The sequence below is a fragment of the Diplotaxodon limnothrissa genome, linkage group LG3, assembly GCF_057381915.1.
Source record: "Diplotaxodon limnothrissa isolate DT_005_m linkage group LG3, D_limnothrissa_male_GT1.1, whole genome shotgun sequence".
NCBI lineage: Eukaryota > Metazoa > Chordata > Actinopteri > Cichliformes > Cichlidae > Diplotaxodon > Diplotaxodon limnothrissa.
The window spans coordinates 63,979,581-63,997,849 of NC_140598.1; the positions used below are offsets into that span (position 1 = coordinate 63,979,581).

The 18,269-nt window shown below is 40.4% G+C and overlaps 4 protein-coding genes across 4 annotated transcripts; 2 read left to right on the forward strand and 2 right to left on the reverse strand.

Moving 5' to 3' along the window:
* The first annotated feature begins 2,423 nt into the window (after positions 1-2,423).
* On the forward strand, positions 2,424-7,690 carry LOC146636907 (ubiquitin thioesterase OTUB1-like). The gene is made up of 7 exons (XM_085351111.1): positions 2,424-2,505; positions 4,408-4,469; positions 5,761-5,859; positions 5,987-6,105; positions 6,353-6,437; positions 6,771-6,965; positions 7,139-7,690. Exons 1-7 carry the CDS (start codon positions 2,424-2,426, stop codon positions 7,334-7,336), a joined length of 840 nt encoding a protein of 279 aa, XP_085207237.1. The 3' UTR covers positions 7,337-7,690.
* Positions 7,691-8,283: 593 nt separating this feature from the next.
* On the forward strand, positions 8,284-9,748 carry cskmt (citrate synthase lysine methyltransferase). Its single transcript, XM_085351113.1, has 2 exons — positions 8,284-8,362; positions 9,042-9,748. The coding sequence occupies exons 1-2, from the start codon at positions 8,284-8,286 to the stop codon at positions 9,716-9,718; spliced, it is 756 nt and encodes a 251-aa protein (XP_085207239.1). The 3' UTR covers positions 9,719-9,748.
* A 1,488-nt stretch (positions 9,749-11,236) lies between these two features.
* LOC146636909 (ependymin-like) lies at positions 11,237-13,169 on the reverse strand. Its single transcript, XM_085351114.1, has 6 exons — positions 12,892-13,169; positions 12,676-12,710; positions 12,407-12,541; positions 12,130-12,322; positions 11,885-11,972; positions 11,237-11,649 (listed from the first exon to the last, which is right to left on the reverse strand). The coding sequence occupies exons 1-6, from the start codon at positions 13,004-13,006 to the stop codon at positions 11,526-11,528; spliced, it is 690 nt and encodes a 229-aa protein (XP_085207240.1). The 5' UTR covers positions 13,007-13,169; the 3' UTR covers positions 11,237-11,525.
* A 478-nt stretch (positions 13,170-13,647) lies between these two features.
* LOC146636910 (ependymin-like) lies at positions 13,648-15,913 on the reverse strand. Its single transcript, XM_085351115.1, has 6 exons — positions 15,726-15,913; positions 15,556-15,590; positions 14,999-15,133; positions 14,339-14,525; positions 14,164-14,251; positions 13,648-14,059 (listed from the first exon to the last, which is right to left on the reverse strand). The coding sequence occupies exons 1-6, from the start codon at positions 15,790-15,792 to the stop codon at positions 13,930-13,932; spliced, it is 642 nt and encodes a 213-aa protein (XP_085207241.1). The 5' UTR covers positions 15,793-15,913; the 3' UTR covers positions 13,648-13,929.
* Between the last annotated feature and the right edge of the window lie 2,356 nt (positions 15,914-18,269).

Here is an 18,269-nt window from a genome sequence, read left to right on the forward strand (position 1 = left end):
TGTGACTATTATCTGGCAGCACCTAACAAATGAGAAGCCATAATGTCTGAAAGCAAATGCATTTGCAGACAGCGCCCCCTGGTGTATACTGCTGGAAAGTGCAGGGGCCTGACTGAGGCAACAAACTGCAGAACTAACCAACTATGAAAGATTGTGATCCAGATGATCTTTTTGGACATTTGCCTGGATTTCTAATTATTTGGAGAGCTTTGGATGGTTATCAGCTAGTACTGATGGGTTGAAATAAATGTATGTGGTTTTTCTAAAGGTGCAGGTGTACAGCACTTTAGTTACCCCTGTTCATTCATTTTTTAAACTATTTTTTATATTGTAGAAAAAACTGAAGGCACAGAAACTATTACATTTTGTAGTTTTCTTCTTCTTTGAGCTGCTCCAGTCTGTCTCTACCAACCGTCTGCATGTCCTCCTTTACTTCATCCATAATCCCCCTCTTTAGTCTTGCTCCCAAAGAACATCTTTGCCACCTCCGCCTCCCGACTTCATCTCCAAATCATACATCACAGCAGGTCTCACTTTTAAACCTTCCCTTATGGGTTTTTTTGCTGCCTATGTTCACTGTCTGTTGCTTTGGTTGATCCCAGGTATTTAAACCCATCTGCCCTCACAGCTGAAATCAAAAAATGTTCAAGTAACGCCAATTCTTGCCTCTTCAGTCTCAGTGCTCTCACTCAGTAGGTACTGTTAATTGCAGAATTAGGAGGCTAATTAACCTTTTCACTGCAGCTCCTGGGACTTCTGGTCTCCTTCCCCAGAGGCTCTCCTTGTAATAGGAGCTTCATCATCACATCAGATGGGTTTTTTCACTTGAAACAGAACTTGCTCAAAGCGGGGACGTTGGGATACCAACAGTTTTTGCTCTTTTGTTGTAGTTATCGTAGCAAACTAAACCTTAAAGAAACATCTTGGCCACTGAATAATTTACTATATTTTTAGTTCCTGTCCAATGGCTTCTACCACTGTGCATTGTCCATATATCCAATTGCTTCATCAGAGTTAATGTAGTCATCTTGGTTGCAACAGGATGAATATGTTTAAATGAACCAGCACCCACTGAGTCATGCTAACTGTCAGAGTCCTCGAACCACAGGCACAGCAGGAGGAGTGGCAGCCTTCCTCAAGGCTGGTTCTGCCCTACTTTGTTCCTGTTAAAAGGGTGTTTTTCCTCCCCACTGTCACAGAGTGCTTACTCATATGCGCTTGTTGTTGTGATTGTTGGGGTTTTCCTAAGAGTACTGTTGGGCAAGGGTGTCAAACATAAATCGGTCTGGTAAAGACTCCAGTTCAGACCACTGGACAGCTATGATAAATATGATGGAGTTTAATTTTTCCATGCATCTTAATGTTTTCCCCTCCCTTATGGAAATTCATGCATCAAAACTAATAGATAAACAATTAGATGACAGGACCCTTTCTGTTATTTTTTTAACTACTGATTCTGATACTATCAAAATGTCTCTTTTTTCATCCATAGTAACAAAACAAAACAAAAAAGATAAATAAATACATTTAAAAAACAGGATGTTTCCTGTGAATTAAGAAAAACGTTGTTTTGTAATAACAGGGCAGACTGGAGAATGAGCTACCATTTTTTTTAGAAATGTAATTTGACACTTTTATTTCTTAAAATGTATGCCCAAAGAGAGACGCAAGAGATTTCTTACATTTATGTGTTTATATTTAGATATGTTGTTGAAAGTGCTCTGCTTTTTCTAATACTAAGATCAAATGTGCAGTTAAACACCTTTATACTGACAGGAAAGGGCCAACTCAAAATCACAGAGGATGAATGTACAAAACGAATTGTTTGTGGTATTTTTACCTTCATCATAGATACTAAAGAACAGCCACTAACTTAATAAATAAAAACAAGCCATTTAGAACTAACGTATGCAGGGATTTTCTAACTCCTTAGCCCTTCTAATTTTAGAGTGAATTAGTGCATAATTTTCCCCATGTTTGCAATTAAACAAATGACCCCAAACCAGTGACTGTACAGGTCTGTGAGGGTCCATGGTTTTGTGGAAGGACTGCACACTTCACCTGCCTCATAATCCTGCCTGACCCTCAGAAAAGAAACCTGTTATAATGGCGTGGAGCAACAACACGAACCCTTTGACAACACTACCAAATATTCTATTCATTTTAGTTAAAGTTTTTAATTAATAAAGAAATAAATGTATATTAAATATGGTATAATACTGTAATTATATAAATAAATGCATTATTTACTGGAAGCCTCGTACGACGCTTTAGCTTTGTTAACAAAGTCATTATTCATGCGAAAAGGTTGCCCACCAACTAAATGAATGAATGAATGAATGAATGAATGAATAAATAAATAAATAAGTAAGTAAATAAAGTAAGTTTACCGTTGACCTGCGCTCGGAAGTGTGCGACGAGTGATGTCATGCGGAGGGAGGAAACCGATCTCAGCAGCTAAGATGGCGGAGGAGCAGCAAGAGTCATCACAGGGAGAGATGGAGGGTGAGAGAAACAGTTACACCAACAAATGTCAAGCAAAGTGCGCTGTCATTTCTCTTCTAAACAAAGCTCTTATTCACACGAGCATCTGTAAAGCGTTTCAGCCGTTACCTCCTCCGTGCTGAATCTGGCTGATGTGCAGCGGTGAGGGGCACACAGAGGCCAGAGCTTCTGGGCTAACGTTAGCTAGCTGCCACTGCTACACAAAGAAAAAAAAGCTTGTTTAGTTAATGTCAGGGCAGCAGTGAGTGACAGTTCCAGAGGTTTTGACTTTTGGAAATGCTTAAAATGTGTACTTAATATTAAAGAAAAGACGTCGTATTTTTAGTTTGTAAAACTGCGACTGTCGTCGTGGCTAAAATTTGTTTTGTTTTCGCACAAGTCGCGCTAGCCAAGTTTAGCTGACTGACGTTAGCTTGTAGGTTAACTTGTTTTCATGTTAAATGCTGACCAAGGGCTAAATGCGCTCTTGTTTGCTTATTGGTGTCGGCAGGTGACGAAAACGGAAAGGGGAAGTGTGTCTTTGTCAATTGATTTATTCCAGATTTTATTACATTTTGTTTACATGCAGCTGTCTGGCATTATAACGAAATCAGTGGTTTCGCCAGTGAGAAGGAAAACACCGAGCTAAAAGGGCTTTTTGACAAAAGACAAACATTTAAAGCAAAACGACATGCAGGACCTGGCACCGTTACTTTTATTAAGATACTAGTTCCTTACCTACACTGTATTACGGGTAATCAAGTTTATTTATTTATTTTTACATCCAAGATAATGTAGTCGCATTTAATTGTGATTGCTAAATCCAAGCTAGGCGTTTTTAAAAAATATCCTAGAATAACCAAGTAATATAAAGTTATTTCAGTTTTAGTCCCTGGCTTGTTCGGGTATTACATTGTCACACAGCGTTGCAGGTGCAATGCAGGTACACTGACAGTGTCACTAGGTCACATCTGCTTAAACACACCAATTGTAAAAATGAATGCAGTCAGCGATGGCCCAAATCGGCTTGTTCTGAATCCCATCCAATACCGATACCTTAGCTTTGCTAACTGCTAATACTGACTAGCGATAGGATACCAGTTTTAATTGAATAATCTATATCAATGTGAGCAAGAGACTAGAAAGTATTCTTTTATGTTTCAGGAAACACGAGACTCAAGTTAAAACATTTCCTAACTTTGAAAAAACTAAAAAGGAATGAATAAATAAATATAATTCTATACAATTTTTGGTATTTGTTAGTGAATTAAAAGAAAACAGCTCTAGGATACACGTGGCAAAGTAAACACAGAGCAACACAGAAGTGAATCGAATGGGCTGGCTCGTTATCACTGATAGCCGGTCCAGTTTTCACGGTTGGTATCGGATCAATATCCAATCCAAATATTGAATTTGTGCAACAGTTGTTTTCCTAGTAGCAAACGCTTGCATCCTAACTTTCTGAAACACTAGAAGGTGGAACTAGCTTTCAGTTCATCCTTTTTTCAATTTTTTCATTTTTTTAAACCACAGATCTGGGCAGTAGATCACATTAGGGTCCCTCTACTAAAGACGTTAACCTAATCAGTTTTTAAACATTAGAGTTTTCTCAGACTAGCATCCTTTGACGAAACATTAACACCTCTATACAGCTTGCACAGTTTGGGAAGATGGAGTTGTGCTTTGATACTGTAGATGTTTGTAGGGCAGTTTCAGTCTCAGTTTCAGAACTGTTACAGTGCTATTGTCTGTATATAGCACCATAAATGCTACTACATTTATGGTATTGTAAATCTGCTTCTAGTCTGATGTGCAGTTAAAATCCCAATGCCACAGCTTCACCATCCTCCATGTCGGCCAGTATGTCATTTAAGTACTACTCTACTCCTGAAGCCTCTTAAATATGTCACCTTTGTCTTACAGGAGTGAACTGCCTAGCATATGATGAGGCCATAATTGCTCAACAGGACCGGATTCAGCAGGAGGTAAGAAAGCCTTTAGTTTGGAAAGCAAAAAGAAATAAAGATGACTTTGTGTTATTCTCGGGATCCGGATGAGCAAATTTCCACATTCCACTGTAGGGCTGCCACGATTAGTCGACTAGTCACGATTACGTCGACTATCAAAATCGTCGACGACTGATTTAATAGTCGACGCGTCGTTTGAAGCTTTGTAAGATCCCAAAAGCAGGAATAAGTAGCAGGATTTAAGAGTGTAATAACGGACTGAAACAGAAGATGGCAGCACTGCATGTACAAGGATGCCAGCTGCCGTTAAACCCCGAAGAAGAAGAAACTGTGTCCCAGAATTCATAGCGCGGCCCAGCGCAGTTGTCAACAATGGCGGCAGCTAGTTAGTTTTAATATTACTCTTATTATTCTTTCTGGGTCACAAAATAAACGTTTAACATATTTTCAGGCGAGAATGTAGCTGTGTAAACCTCAAATATCGGCTCAGTTTATCAGGACACCACATATTTTCAAAAGCGCTCCGACGTTTTCAGAGACGTCTGTTACCCACTAGCTCGATAGCTAGCCGGGGGCCATGAGAGCACCGGACTCCCGGCAGATCGTTTTCAAACCCACCGCCCTACTCAGGTTAAACATGATATATAAGTCACTTAGATAACTTAAAAATGTTATTGTTTGGCTTTTTTCAGTATTTTATTTGTTCCTGAGTAAATCGGCTGAGTTTATTAAACTCCACCGAAACAATCTGCACATTTAATTAAAATTCAATTAACTATCATCTTGTCTTTATTTTTAGTTAGCACAGACCTTAAACACTTAAAGCTGTAAGCTAATGATAGTTATATAAGAGCAGATGCTGCTGGTGCAATAAGCTGTACTTTTACGTTCAATGGATGATGATCTGATTAGTCGACTAATCGCAAAAATAATCGGTGACTAGTCGACTATCAAAATAATCGTTTGTGGCAGCCCTATTCCACTGTCTTTATTTATTTATTTTTTATTTTTATTTTTTCACAGTTACAACTTCAGAAATCTCAGATGACATGTGGACAGGGCTATAAAAGCATCATTTGCACTCTGAACACAAATGAGATGCATTTCTTTGAGAATCTATCTGTGCAGTAATTACACTGACCTTGACCTGTAACAGGCTTTATGTGCACAGCTGTGAGATTATGATGAGCATAAAAAGAAATGTCACTAATGCATAATCACTGACATACTGTTTAATAAAAAGTCTAAAAACAAGTATTGAGATGGATTGCAATGACTAATTTGCAATTTTGTGTGTGTGGTTGTGCAGATAGCCAACAGTAACCCTTTAGTGTCAGACAGACAGGACCTGTCGGTGCTGCAGAGCGAGTACGCTGAGGATGACACGGTTTATCAGCTCAAGATCAAGGTCAGTCAGAGCGCTGCACCTCTCAGGTTACTGCAGCCACACGTCAATCCAAAGTTTCTCTGTTTAAATTCGCAAAAACTGTTTTGGATCTGGTGTTACAGATTTTTTAAAATTATTGTTATTACAGGACCTGCACAAAAAATACTCGTACATTCGCAAGACGCGACCAGATGGAAACTGTTTCTACAGAGCCTTTGGCTTTGCACATCTCGAGTCCCTGCTAGATGACAGCAAAGAACTTCAGAGGTGAGTGCCAGAGTGGTTACTGTGTGTGCTCTGCTGGCTGTTAGTGTCTATGCTCAAATTCACACTTCATCATCATCTCAGACGTTTTAAATGCGTTCTGCTGCTGTTCTGTCTGTTCATTGGATGTATGAGTGTGTGTGGGCAGTACACTGTGTTCTGTTTTCAATATTTTAAAATTCGGATAAGCACATAGGCGGCTGTAATATTTACAATTTTTACTTTTTAAATACACATTTTGTCTCATCAGGTTCAAAGCAGTTGCAGCTAAAAGTAAACTGGATCTGGTTAACGAAGGTTTCACTGAGTTTACTATTGAAGATTTTCACAATACTGTGAGTATTCTGGCAAACCTAAATGACTATTTTTGTGAAGTTGCTACAAATGCAAATGGATGTCATCTAGTTAGATACATTTGTTTTATTGTCTGGTTTTTTTTTACATTGTTGCTGTAAATAAGCTTAAAAAAAGAGGTGTAAAACCCTCAACCTGATTGACAGCATATCATTTGTTATGTTGGTTAAGGTGCAAATGATTTTTCCTTATTGATTAGCCAATTTTAGATGGCCATCTGCCAGAGCACATGTTTTGGCCAGTTAAATAGAAAGTTGGCAAGCTGAGGCCTGAGTACATGAGTCTAAACATGTAAATCTTGTTTTTCTTGCTAGTTCATGGACCTGATTGAGCTATGTGAGAAACAGCCGAGCCTGCAGGAGCTGCTGAACTCCTTCAATGACCAGAACGTATCAGACTATGTGGTGGTGTACCTGCGGTTGCTCACCTCAGGCTACTTGCAGCGACAGCATACCTTCTTTCAGCATTTCATAGAGGGTGGGCGCACTGTCAAGGAGTTCTGCCAGCAGGTGAAGGTTTTCCCTACGTAGATAATCATTTTCCTGCTTTTAAATTTAAATATAATGTACATAACTGTTGAACTGTTATGACATGTTATGACTGTTTGCCATTCTGGTACAAAAAACACGTTTTATTGTCTGAAACTCGCACCTAATGTGCTTTTTTCTTCTCTTTTTCCAAGGAGGTAGAGCCAATGTCTAAAGAAAGTGACCACATTCACATCATCGCCTTAGCTCAGGCCTTGGACGTATCCATTCTGGTGGAGTACATGGATAGAGGAGAGGGAGGAACAGTCAATCACCACGTCTTTCCCGAAGGCGGAGACCCCCGCATCTTCCTCCTCTATAGACCTGGCCATTACGACATCTTGTACAAATAGCACTCCTGGCCACAGCCCATCTCATGCATCTCCTGCTGTGTGCCGCAGCAGCGCATTCAAGAAATCCTACCAGCAGCCATGCTGATGAAGCGTACATCTGTGTATGAGATTACACTCGTGTATTTGGAAAAAAAAAAACGAAAAAGAGAGAGAAAATCACATTACTTGCCTCATTTGCCCTTCTTGCCCCAAACCCCCAAATTTACCTTCAGTCATGACAAAATGATTAAATTAAAAAAAAAAAATCTTTGGAAATATAGAAGTGACTCCAACCATTTAGAGTTGTACAGGGTTTTTTTTTCTTTTGTGGTTGTAAATGTTATCTACTTGCTTTGTTTCTTTTCCTTTGTTACACTGCGTTTCATTGAGTTTTATTAAAGCAATTTACATCTTATTTCTTGTGTCAGTATGATTTTTGTTTTTCAGTTAAATATTGAAAGTTGAGAATAACGTTCTAAGTCTTTTTGTGTAAACAACACTGCACGTTGATGAATATTTGATGTCAGAACTGTGCTGCATCCATCTGTAGGAACCTGGTATAACCATACTTGAATTGAAAGCATTATTGCATTATTCCTGCAGGGAGAGGAGAAAGAAGAATATGGGACTATACAGTAATAAATTGTATATGACCTACAAGAGAAAACGTACATGTTAAAAGGTTTTTGGTACCTAGAAAGCGTTTGATATGTAGTTCTCAATATACAGATGTCAGTGATGTACACGGACAGCTGCTTTTTGACAGAATGGTTAAGTGGGTGTATGTTGTTTACGCTTGCACTCACACACATGCGCAGTTCCGTCACTGCAGCATAACCGAACCAAAGATCGTCTATAACCATAAAATACTTTGCTCTTTAGCATTTTATGGACGTTGAGTCCTGTTGGTACCAAGAAAAAATACCAAAGTGAGAACTCTTACGTTAAAGGTTAGAGTGAAAGGCAAGATGTCTCCGTTTTTAAAGTCATTTTTGTCAGGCAGAAGAGTTTTGGGGGCTTATTTGCGGTATCATTCTTCTCTAACTGGTATGTATAAACATGTTATATTTTTTTAATACCAGGCTAGCCTGACTGAAATGTGTTCATGACATTTCATGCTACACGTGACTGCAGACTAATAAGCTACAGCTAGCAACTAGCTACAACACCTTAGCCATTCACAGAGACGAAGGACTCTGCTGTGACTGGGGTGCAAGCTAGTGACTTATTCACTGAAAAAAAAGCAGTTGTACCACGAGGTAGTCCTGTAGTACAGTCGGCTGCTAGTTTACACATTAAAGCCCATTAAAGGTCATCGTAGCTGTGTAGAAAGATGTGCTTTAAGTCTCTAATCGCAGCCGCAGTGTGCCTTCTAAACAATTGTGCAGACCACAGTTGGGCAACACTTAGCCAAACACCTGTCAACAACATCATAAACCGCAGCTTCCGAAAAGCTGAACCAAACAGCAAAGCATGTTTATCACGTGGATTTGACTGAAAGGTTTTGTGCATCTTTACAACAATATCAGCAATGCATAAATGTATCTTATACACACTGCTGTTGTATAAACTTGGAAATCACATTAAAGTTGAGGGAACTTCCTCAAAAGAAACTATTAATGTCTATTTATAACCTAAGAAAAGAGCTCAGTCATGATCATGCTAAAATAACCGATGTTTTGTGTATTACTGATAACTCCTGTGTCCCATCTTTGTTTCACTGTAGCTGAACTGATTGAAAACATGGATAAGAAAGCAACCTGGGACCGCTTCTACACCGAGACCAGCAGCGGGAAAGCCACCTTCAAAAACTTTGAGTGGTTTTTTGGTTTCGATTCTGTCCGAGACTTCATCATGCCCCTCTTGCAAACTATGTCTCGCCCAGACGCTGCGCTCCAGGTGGTGGATATGGGCTGTGGTACGTCAGCACTGGGACCCTCTATCTACAGGCACTCTCCTGTCTCCGTCCATGTCACTTGTGCTGACATTTCCCCCATAGCTGTGAAACTAATGCAGGAACACATTCAAGCTAAAGCCATTCAACCTCACAGCTGTTCTTCTCAAATTGAGTTCGTAGAGCTGGACTGCACACAGCTTGATAAACGCTTCAGTCCTAGTACTGTGGACCTTATAATTGACAAGGGGACCACTGATGCCTTGTTAAGGTCCAGGGAGGGGAAGCGAAATGCCAGCCTGGTCTTGAAGCAGTGTTTAAGGGTGTTGCGGAGTTCAGGGTCCTTGCTCCAGTTTTCTGATGAGGACCCTGACTCCAGGCTTATTTGGCTGGAGACGGCTGCACAGGATCCGGGAGTGATGACAGCAGATGTTGGGGTGCAGGAAGTTGGAGAGCTAAGGGGGATCCATTACTACTGCTACCAGGTGACCCCTCATCCTGCTCTATAACTGAAACTTTTTACTCCAATAAATAAATAAAATAATACAACACAATTGTAATATCATCTCTGAACTGTAAATCAGTGTTTCATGTTTGAGTTGCATAGATTTGGAAATCTCTCTCTTTCATTACTTGTCACACACTGCCATCTAGTGGCCAGCAGGCACCCAGCATCCAGGATTTCAATCCCATCCAGCAGAACACAACACTGTGATACAATTTGCAAAGTAAATGTTCTCTATACTTACATCACACATATGCCTCTTTTAGAGAAATATTTTAAAGACATGTAGAGTAGAGTAGAAACATTTCCAGGCCTGGAGACGGCAGTTTTAGGTACACGTTAGTAATGTTTAAAGCCCAGTAGTTTTGGGCGATCATATTATGGAAGTACTTCTATATATATCTAACTTATATATAGAGAGATAAGTAGGCAAAGTTGTTGTGATGTTGTGGCAGTGTGTTTTCCAGGTCGCGACCACATTGCTCATTTCCTCTTTGTAAACAGAAGAGTAGCTCTAGGTACAAAGTACCAAAGTTACAGTGCACTACAATAGGGAAGAAAGAAAAGGGAAGAAAAAACATCAGCTAGACACATTAATGGTTTCCAATCAAATTAATATTTTTTGGCAGTGATGGATCTCCCGCATTCAGATATTATTTCTGATTTATTAATTCATGTTACTCAGATTTATTTATGAGAAACATCTAAATACCTTGCAGCTTTACATAATGCATTACAAATGTCATTCGGTTCATCCAATTCTAGCTTTTTGGGAGGGTGGGTGGGTGGAAAAGGTGTCTCTCTAACACAAACACAACCGCTCACACCTATGGGCAAAACAACCTAACCCCACTGAGGCTTTAATGCCTCTGTGGGAAGAAGCTGGACTACTCACACACAGAGAGAAACGCCACAAAGAAATGATGATGAGGGATGCTTGTTGGGAGGTAACAGTGCATTGTGCATTTCAACCTGTCAGGCAGTAGTCCCATGCGTTTTCGAATCCTCCACCATCATACCAGTCTCCAAAAGACCGGACATGTCCACCTTAAACGACTTCAGGCCAGTGGCACTCACACCAATTGCCATGAAATGCCTCGAAAAACTGGTTCTCACACACATCAACCACATGGCCCAAGACACTGCTGATAGCCCTCAGTTTGCCTACCCCCCCAGTCAATCAGTGGATGACAGGGTGTAGCAATACCCTTACACCACGCTCTGCAACATCTGGAAAGTAGCAGAATGTATGCCATTAGATTTATTTCTTGATTTGTCCAGTTTTGTTGTGGAAGGTGTGAGGTTAAAATATTCATTTGAAGTCTTCTTGAAGTGGGAATGGCAAAATGCTTCTTCAGCTTCAGGATCTTCTTTGGTGTGATACTCCTGAACTTTGCCAACATGCCACCCAGTGGGACATACCAGTGGCCTTTAGTCTTTGTGTTGTTAGTCTGTGAGTATTGATTATTGCCACACTCCTACTGCAGTTTGTGCAGATCAGTGAAAAAAGTATCAGGAACAAAGTATCAGGCTCGACTTTTCTGAATTTGTTTTTATTTTCTTATGACATAAATGTTAAAACACTAATTTAACCGATAAACTGTTATGGGAAAATATTAAAAAAGAGAAACAGTGTGATTAAAAATAGATTTTAGAGGAAACGCTGCTCAATCTGATGAATGTAAAATATGTATGAAAATACTCTGATTAAATATTAGCATGAATTTTAACCAAATGAAGCTTGTTTATGAATGGCAGCAACGCAGTTCAGTGACTCATCATCATCATCATTGTCACCACCATTTGTAAAATCATTCTTTAAACAAGCTGAGAAATGTTACTGGCTCGTCTTCATCCCCCTGCTCAGCATTCATGCAGAAAAATGGCGGGTTGAGTTTTTGGGGATCGACTAATCCAATGACATTGTTATAGAAGCTGAAAAACAGAAACAAATGAAGCAAAAATGAATCAGAGGATGCCAACAGTTTTCTTCAACCAGGATCACAGATTCTCAGAGACTTTAGAGTGTGAGAAAAAGCCAGTGCCCTACTGAGGGACCCAGTTCAGTGTTTACTGGCAAATATTAAGGAAAAAAACGCAACGTGACAAATAGTTTTGGAAACATGCATGAAAGTTCTAGAACAATATTAAAAGCCTTCTGCCCACTGACCTGTTGACCACCCAGTCACCGCTGCTGGTGTGGTACAGAGTACTGACGGGGATGCATCCAAACTGGGTGACAGTGGTAAAGTACTTGGCTGCAGAAACAAGAAGTGGATCACATGGGAGCCGAGGCAGCGCAACCAGACAAGCAGGTTTGTTTGTGATCAACACAAGCTTATGTAAGAGAATGTCATGTGTTACAAACTAACACATGACTTTGCAATTTTTCGCTTTGATTTCCTCTTATTGTACCTGATCCCGTCTTCGTCTTCTCCTCCCCGTACCAACTGTTGACCAGGACTCCCTGTCCAGGACCAGAGGAGGCGCCCAACACAACCTGGCCCATCAGGGTGGCATTTCTTGGAACTGCCAGCGGATGGAAGTCAGGGCTCAGATGCTGCTTAGTGCATGTGCGGTTCTTGTTGTTTATTTTGTACATAACACCCTAGAGGACAGGGCACCATTACACAGTCATTTATGGTATCCAGGATAAACTTGAATGCAAATATTACTGCTGTGCCGTCGCTACCTCTCTGTACAGTAGAAGCACATCAAGGTGGTAGGTCTTATTGTCATAGAGTCCAAACTGTCTGAAGCGGATGCGCTCTCCCAGTCCATCATAGATGTACTTGGAGAATGCCAGCAGTTTCTGATTTGTAGTGGACTTTCAAACAGAGGCAAATGTTCGTCATTGCAGATTACTTCTCACAGATTACTCTGAATAACTAACAACTGCATTAAGTATCAGTTGTTATTGCAACACTCAAATGTAATCGAGGGATATGAGAGGAGACTTACCACAGACAGGCTTCCGCTCATCAGTGGCGGGTATCCTGTGAAAATTAAAGCATTTTGGAGGATTTACACTACAGATGTGCTACATTGCTAACTTGGTCATTCTACACTAAAGCAAAAACAAATCGGCACCATCAGTTCTGATGCTAAAGCAAGAGAACTGCTGCATTTGGAGACATTTGAAGAAAGAGGACTTTCTTCAGATGTTTGCGTACTCACTGCAATGCCGTGGTCTCTGAGCGAGACAGCCCACGGACAGGCACACAAGCAGGACGAGGACCTTCATGCTGTTCGATTGCAGATCTGAATGTTTTCCTCTGCAACAGCTGCTCATATGATACTGCTTCAAAAATATCACTTCCTTAAAAAACAAGCAGGTGATACTCCCATTCTGTTTTCGCTGCCAAGTTTTTTGTTTGTCATTTCTCAATACGCCAGTTATGTGAGAATAAAAGTCAAGGGGAATGTCTTTTAATAGTAGAAACTGCGTTTTAGCTGTTTTGACCCCTAACTAACAAACCAAGGGGAGGAGCTAGAAGGCTGACTGAAGAGAAAGTTGAGAGGATAGACTGCATGTAGATGTAAAAGAGCAGCATTTGTAACCTTAACCACTCCCACTTCATATGTACACAAACTACTTTAACAAGCTAGAAACTATGTCTGCTGGTAAAGGTGACTAGTGTCACCTCTCTGGTGAACCAACCCAGAAAGCAAGTAACAACTGGAAACCAGCAAGGTGGGCATTAAACATAAAGACTTTTGATCCTCCAGGACTTTTTTTTTTTCCTCTTGAAACCATTAAGTCACATGTTGTTTTTTTTGTGTCAATAGACAGATTGTGAGAATACATCCTTCTTTACCTTTTCTTATGAAACAAGAAATACACCGCATGCATTCATGCGTTACATTTATATTGATGAACACAAGATGTGGCCACAACACAGTGTTAGAAAATGGGAAGTAAGAAAAGCAAATATGACAGGCAATAACCTGTTACAAAAAAACCAAACCAAACCAGATGATTTGTCGAACCGCTTTATCATTTTCTGCATGCCAAAAAGATTGCAAAGTTCATCCCGGTTAGAGATACACAGAAAGAACAATGAGGCCAAACTCGTCCTCCATGTTTTAAACAGGAATACGGGGGAGACAGCATTTTACATGCAATTACATGCCATTCATTTTTACTTATATAATGCCAATTTCCAACATTGGTGATCTCAGTGCACTGCGTAAGATAAAAACCCGCCGAAGCCTTCACTGCAGCTTAAAGAACAAGCTGGTGAAATCTTCAGGCTTCTCTCCATTCGACGTCATCTCTGTTGGGCAGAAGTCGGGGGGGTTGAGCTGACCAGGGTCAGAAATCCCAACGACGTTGTTGAAGAAGCTGGTGAGCACAAAAAAAAAAAAAGGGACACAGCTTTTACTTGGACGGACGCAAACGTATTTCATTCTACATTTTTCACACTATAGACTTGAGAGGAAACGAACCCTGTCACCATCCATCCATACTCTTGTGTCTGGTACATAGTGTTGACTGGAATGCATCCGAATTCAGTGAAGGTGGTCAGGTACTTTCCTGGAAGGACAGACATGAAATGTGTCCATAAACAGAGTGCAGATAAACAGCCAGGATGACAGTTCTGAACATTAGATGCCAACTCACCTGTGTTTCCAGGAAGATTTCCAGTCCAGGTGTTGACCAGGAGTCCTTCACCAGGTCCAGATGAGCTGCCCAGGACGGCTTGGCCCACCAGAGTTGAATTTATTGGGATTTCCATAGGATGGAAGTCTGCCTTCAGAGGCTTTTTCTTGCATGTACGAGCTTTGTCGTCGATCTCATACATGGCAGCCTGGTGCATGAGTTGTGGGGTAAGAATGAGAATTTCTTTTGCTGTTACATACAATAGGATTCAGTCTAAAGATGATGGTTATTTCAGTAACTTCTGTTTGCTGAAGATGGAAATAACAACCAAAACCTAGCACAGAAATAACATATATGGGTGCTCACACCCAAAATTATGCCACAATATCTATTCTAATCAAGAGAAAGATGTGCTAACCTTAAACTAATTAAATATGCTGTCATTGTCGGGGTTTTTTTTTGTTTTTTGTTTTTTTTAAATATGGCCCGCTTTTTATTGTGTCAGTTGCACATGCTTACGAGTTCCCATTATATTCCAGTAAAACATTAAGGAAAGAAAATACTTTCTTATAACATGTTGTGTTGTTGGCCTCATGCGTCTCCACTTCAGTAGAATCGTATCAGCAGTGATTTGCACACTAAAACAAATATTTGAGACGTTCTTGTGTTTGCTTTGGTCACCTCTCTGAAGAGCAGCAGGGCGTCATAGGTGAAAGACTTGTTCTGGTAGTTCCCCAGCTCCATGAGCCGGACCCTTTGTCCCCATGCATCGTACAGGTATTTGGCATAAACCCACAGCTTTTCATTCTGTGTGGACTGGAGAAACAGAATGCAAGATTGTTGACATCTTTCTCGTTCACACAGAATATGAATGACAATTAAATGTGGTTGCACGTTTGGTTCAAGTACAACTTTCATTTTCTTTGTTTGCTTTCCACACTGTCAGACGTGCTCACTCGCCATAAACATCAATCTGGACCTTGACCTGAGCACTGAAATGTCTGGACTTGTATCTCAACACCACAAGACCACCTCATTCCTAACTCTGATGCAGTGGCTGACACACTTTTATTCTTTTTTAAATGCTTTTTACCCACTGTTCACCCAAACATTAAACAATGGGTCATATTTTATGTTTCAATCAAACATTGCTAATGCACAACAACAACAGAGGCTCATTTCTCCCTCATAATTAATAGCAACAGCAAAAGTTTTAAGTACACAAAGCATAAACTCACAACAGTGAGGGCTCCAGTCAGAAGGGGAGGGCTTTCTGCGTGAAATAAGAGAAAACAGAATTATTTATTAATATTTACAAGTCAGCGAGAGAAAACAGCAATGAGAACCCAACAGTGAGCTATCACTGTAACCACAACGGAGCTCGTCTCCGATTTCCTTTTTTACTTACTGCATGGGCGAGGTTTCTCTGCCAGGCAGCCTGCCAGCACGCACGCTAACACCACAAAGAGTTTCATCTTCGAGGAATCCGCAGACTTTCTCACAGGTAGTTGCGAAGTCTCTGTTGCTCTAGAGGAGCTGCACTTCCTTATATATGCTGACAGATGACCAGACAGGCCTAGATGCTTCCGGATTTTATTTTCAACCAACATCTGAGGGCTCAAGTTCAGATTCGGGTGTTGTCAGGGTGAGGTCGCAGTGTAAGCCCATAAAAGGAAATGTCTTTGTACATTAAAAGCTGGTTAATGTTTTCCAAGGGCAAGAGACTGATACAGCAGAGTGTGTGTAGACTGTAAATGCTTACAAATGTACAAATTCTGCAACAAAAGTGAAACATAACCCCATTATGACCACCTGCCTCATATTGTGTGATGCACTCTGTATCCTGACATCTTTCTATCAGAACCACATTTAATCTGAGCAACGGCAGCTCGTCCATTGCTCGTCCCCACGTTTTATCAGTGAGCCTTGGCTGTCCACGACCGAGTCTCTGGTTCACCACTGTTCTTCATGGACCACTTTTCATAGATACCCACACCGGCCACCGCAGATTGAGAACATCCCACAAGAGCTGCAGTGTTTGGAAACGTTCTGACTCAGTCTCCAAACAGTCACAGTTTGGCGCTCGTCAAACTCACGCTAATCGTTACGCTTGCAGTTTTTCGTGCTTCTAACACACCTTTGAGGGCAAAATGTTCACCTGCTCCCTTACATATCCCACCCACTAACGGCTGCCACGATGAAGAGACCATCGGTGTTATTCTTCTATCTGTAGGTGCTTATAATGTTATGCCAACTCTATTCATACAGTGCACTTACAGTGAGGACAAACTTCAAAAATACACCGCTTTCCAGTCGAATATTCACAACAGCGCTTAGTGATACTGTGTCATACTGCGCACAGTGGGCCAAGGGTAAAGCATGCTGTGTTTACAAAAGAGGGCAGCTCATAAAGCCCGAACAGGATTTTGGCCGAATGGGGACGGGTAAACATGTGCGCATGAATGACATCACTGTCATGTGACTGTAGAGGTGTGTGACTGCTGTCAGCAGACCTAACCACCTGACAGCTTTAGATAAACTTACAAACCTACTACTTTAAAATGCATTAATTACATATAAGCCTATACAAAACTTGTAGTTATGCTATACAAGAAGGCGTTTCTAATATTGCAGTTCACACACATCCTTTGCAAGTTATGCTATGTGTAGTATTACAGTGTAGATTCTCCGAATTATTTTTGCTTTCATCATTGTCATCATCTTAATAATTCTACTCTTGGCTGACTCAGTAATGCACCTTGTGAGATGTTTTTAATGTGTACGAGCAGAGCATTTCTATACTGTTATCATTTTCCATTTGGAAATTGAACAAACACCAACAGTTACAAGGGTATCTGACCTACAGGTGTAGACCTGCAGCGGTCATTTGTCGCACTGAAATGATGTCAGTCAGGTCTTTCTACTGTATTCACCTTGACCATGTTGCACACCCCTTGTAAAGATAAATGGACTATATTTACATTACACGTTTCCCCATTGGCAGTTTGCAAAGCACTTTGCAAAGGGCTCCATTTATTGACCTATTAACACACACACAGGTACACAACTAATGGTGGATCTGCTACACAAGGTACTATTCTGTTGTCAGAAGCCATTTTTAGTTGATTGTCTCTGCACTACATAAACCTCGCTGCCATAAAGCACGCTGCAGGAACTCATTCCTACCACTCTCTGTAAAGTTGTATAATAACTCTTCATTCTGTGACAGATGAACACACCTGTCAGGCGTATGGTCCCAAACACATTTTTGTATTATACCTTCATGCAGCTTTTTCTCACGATTTAATTTGTACATTTTATTTATTAATGCAATTTGCACTTCTCCCTTACAAATGTCAGTCTTACTAACATCATTTTTCTTTTTCTTTGTTTTTTATCACTGTTGTAAATATATAAATTCCTGCACTATCTCATAGTATAAGGCCCTTACCAGGCACCTGTGGCCCTTTTTTTTAACTGTGCTGTTTATTGTAGACTGTACCCTTCATCGTGCTGCTGTAACACATCAATTTCCCTTGTGCAATCAATAAAGTATCTTTTTCAAACATCTATCTATCACTCATTTACTGGACCATATGCACCAAAAACATTTCAGTAGAGAAGACTGCACAATAATCATCTTCATGTAGCCTGTTTACACAGATTTTACAGTTCACTAAACATTGCTGGCTTTTATCATCAAAGTTAATTATTTTTTTTATCTATATTGTTACAAAAGGACAAAATATGCAGTGATACAAACAAGAAAAGAAGACAATACAACAGTTGCACATATTTGCATATTTTACATGTCATTAGAATTGTGTGGGAGTCACATGTGCATGAACGCATTGTGTGGTTATGCGGATGTGCATTATGAGACATTTTGTCAAGTTGTGCAACATTACCAAGCAAGCACAGCAATAGAGGGATTTTACAGCCCTGGGATATT

Excerpts from the sequence above, each read along its gene's own strand:
- LOC146636907 (XM_085351111.1), top strand. The coding sequence starts at position 2,424 with ATGTCATGCGGAGGGAGGAAACCGATCTCAGCAGCTAAGATGGCGGAG. Across the intron at positions 4,470-5,760 it reads AGGACCGGATTCAGCAGGAG|ATAGCCAACAGTAACCCTTT; the intron begins GTAAGAAAGCCT and ends GTGGTTGTGCAG. Across the intron at positions 6,438-6,770 it reads TTGAAGATTTTCACAATACT|TTCATGGACCTGATTGAGCT; the intron begins GTGAGTATTCTG and ends TTTTCTTGCTAG.
- cskmt (XM_085351113.1), top strand. The coding sequence starts at position 8,284 with ATGTCTCCGTTTTTAAAGTCATTTTTGTCAGGCAGAAGAGTTTTGGGG. Across the intron at positions 8,363-9,041 it reads GTATCATTCTTCTCTAACTG|CTGAACTGATTGAAAACATG; the intron begins GTATGTATAAAC and ends GTTTCACTGTAG.
- LOC146636909 (XM_085351114.1), bottom strand. The coding sequence starts at position 13,006 with ATGAGCAGCTGTTGCAGAGGAAAACATTCAGATCTGCAATCGAACAGC. Across the intron at positions 12,711-12,891 it reads TCAGAGACCACGGCATTGCA|GATACCCGCCACTGATGAGC; the intron begins GTGAGTACGCAA and ends TAATTTTCACAG. Across the intron at positions 12,323-12,406 it reads TGCTTCTACTGTACAGAGAG|GGTGTTATGTACAAAATAAA; the intron begins GTAGCGACGGCA and ends CCTGTCCTCTAG.
- LOC146636910 (XM_085351115.1), bottom strand. The coding sequence starts at position 15,792 with ATGAAACTCTTTGTGGTGTTAGCGTGCGTGCTGGCAGGCTGCCTGGCA. Across the intron at positions 15,134-15,555 it reads TGACTGGAGCCCTCACTGTT|TCCACACAGAATGAAAAGCT; the intron begins GTGAGTTTATGC and ends CTGTTTCTCCAG. Across the intron at positions 14,526-14,998 it reads CCCTGCTGCTCTTCAGAGAG|GCTGCCATGTATGAGATCGA; the intron begins GTGACCAAAGCA and ends CTCATGCACCAG.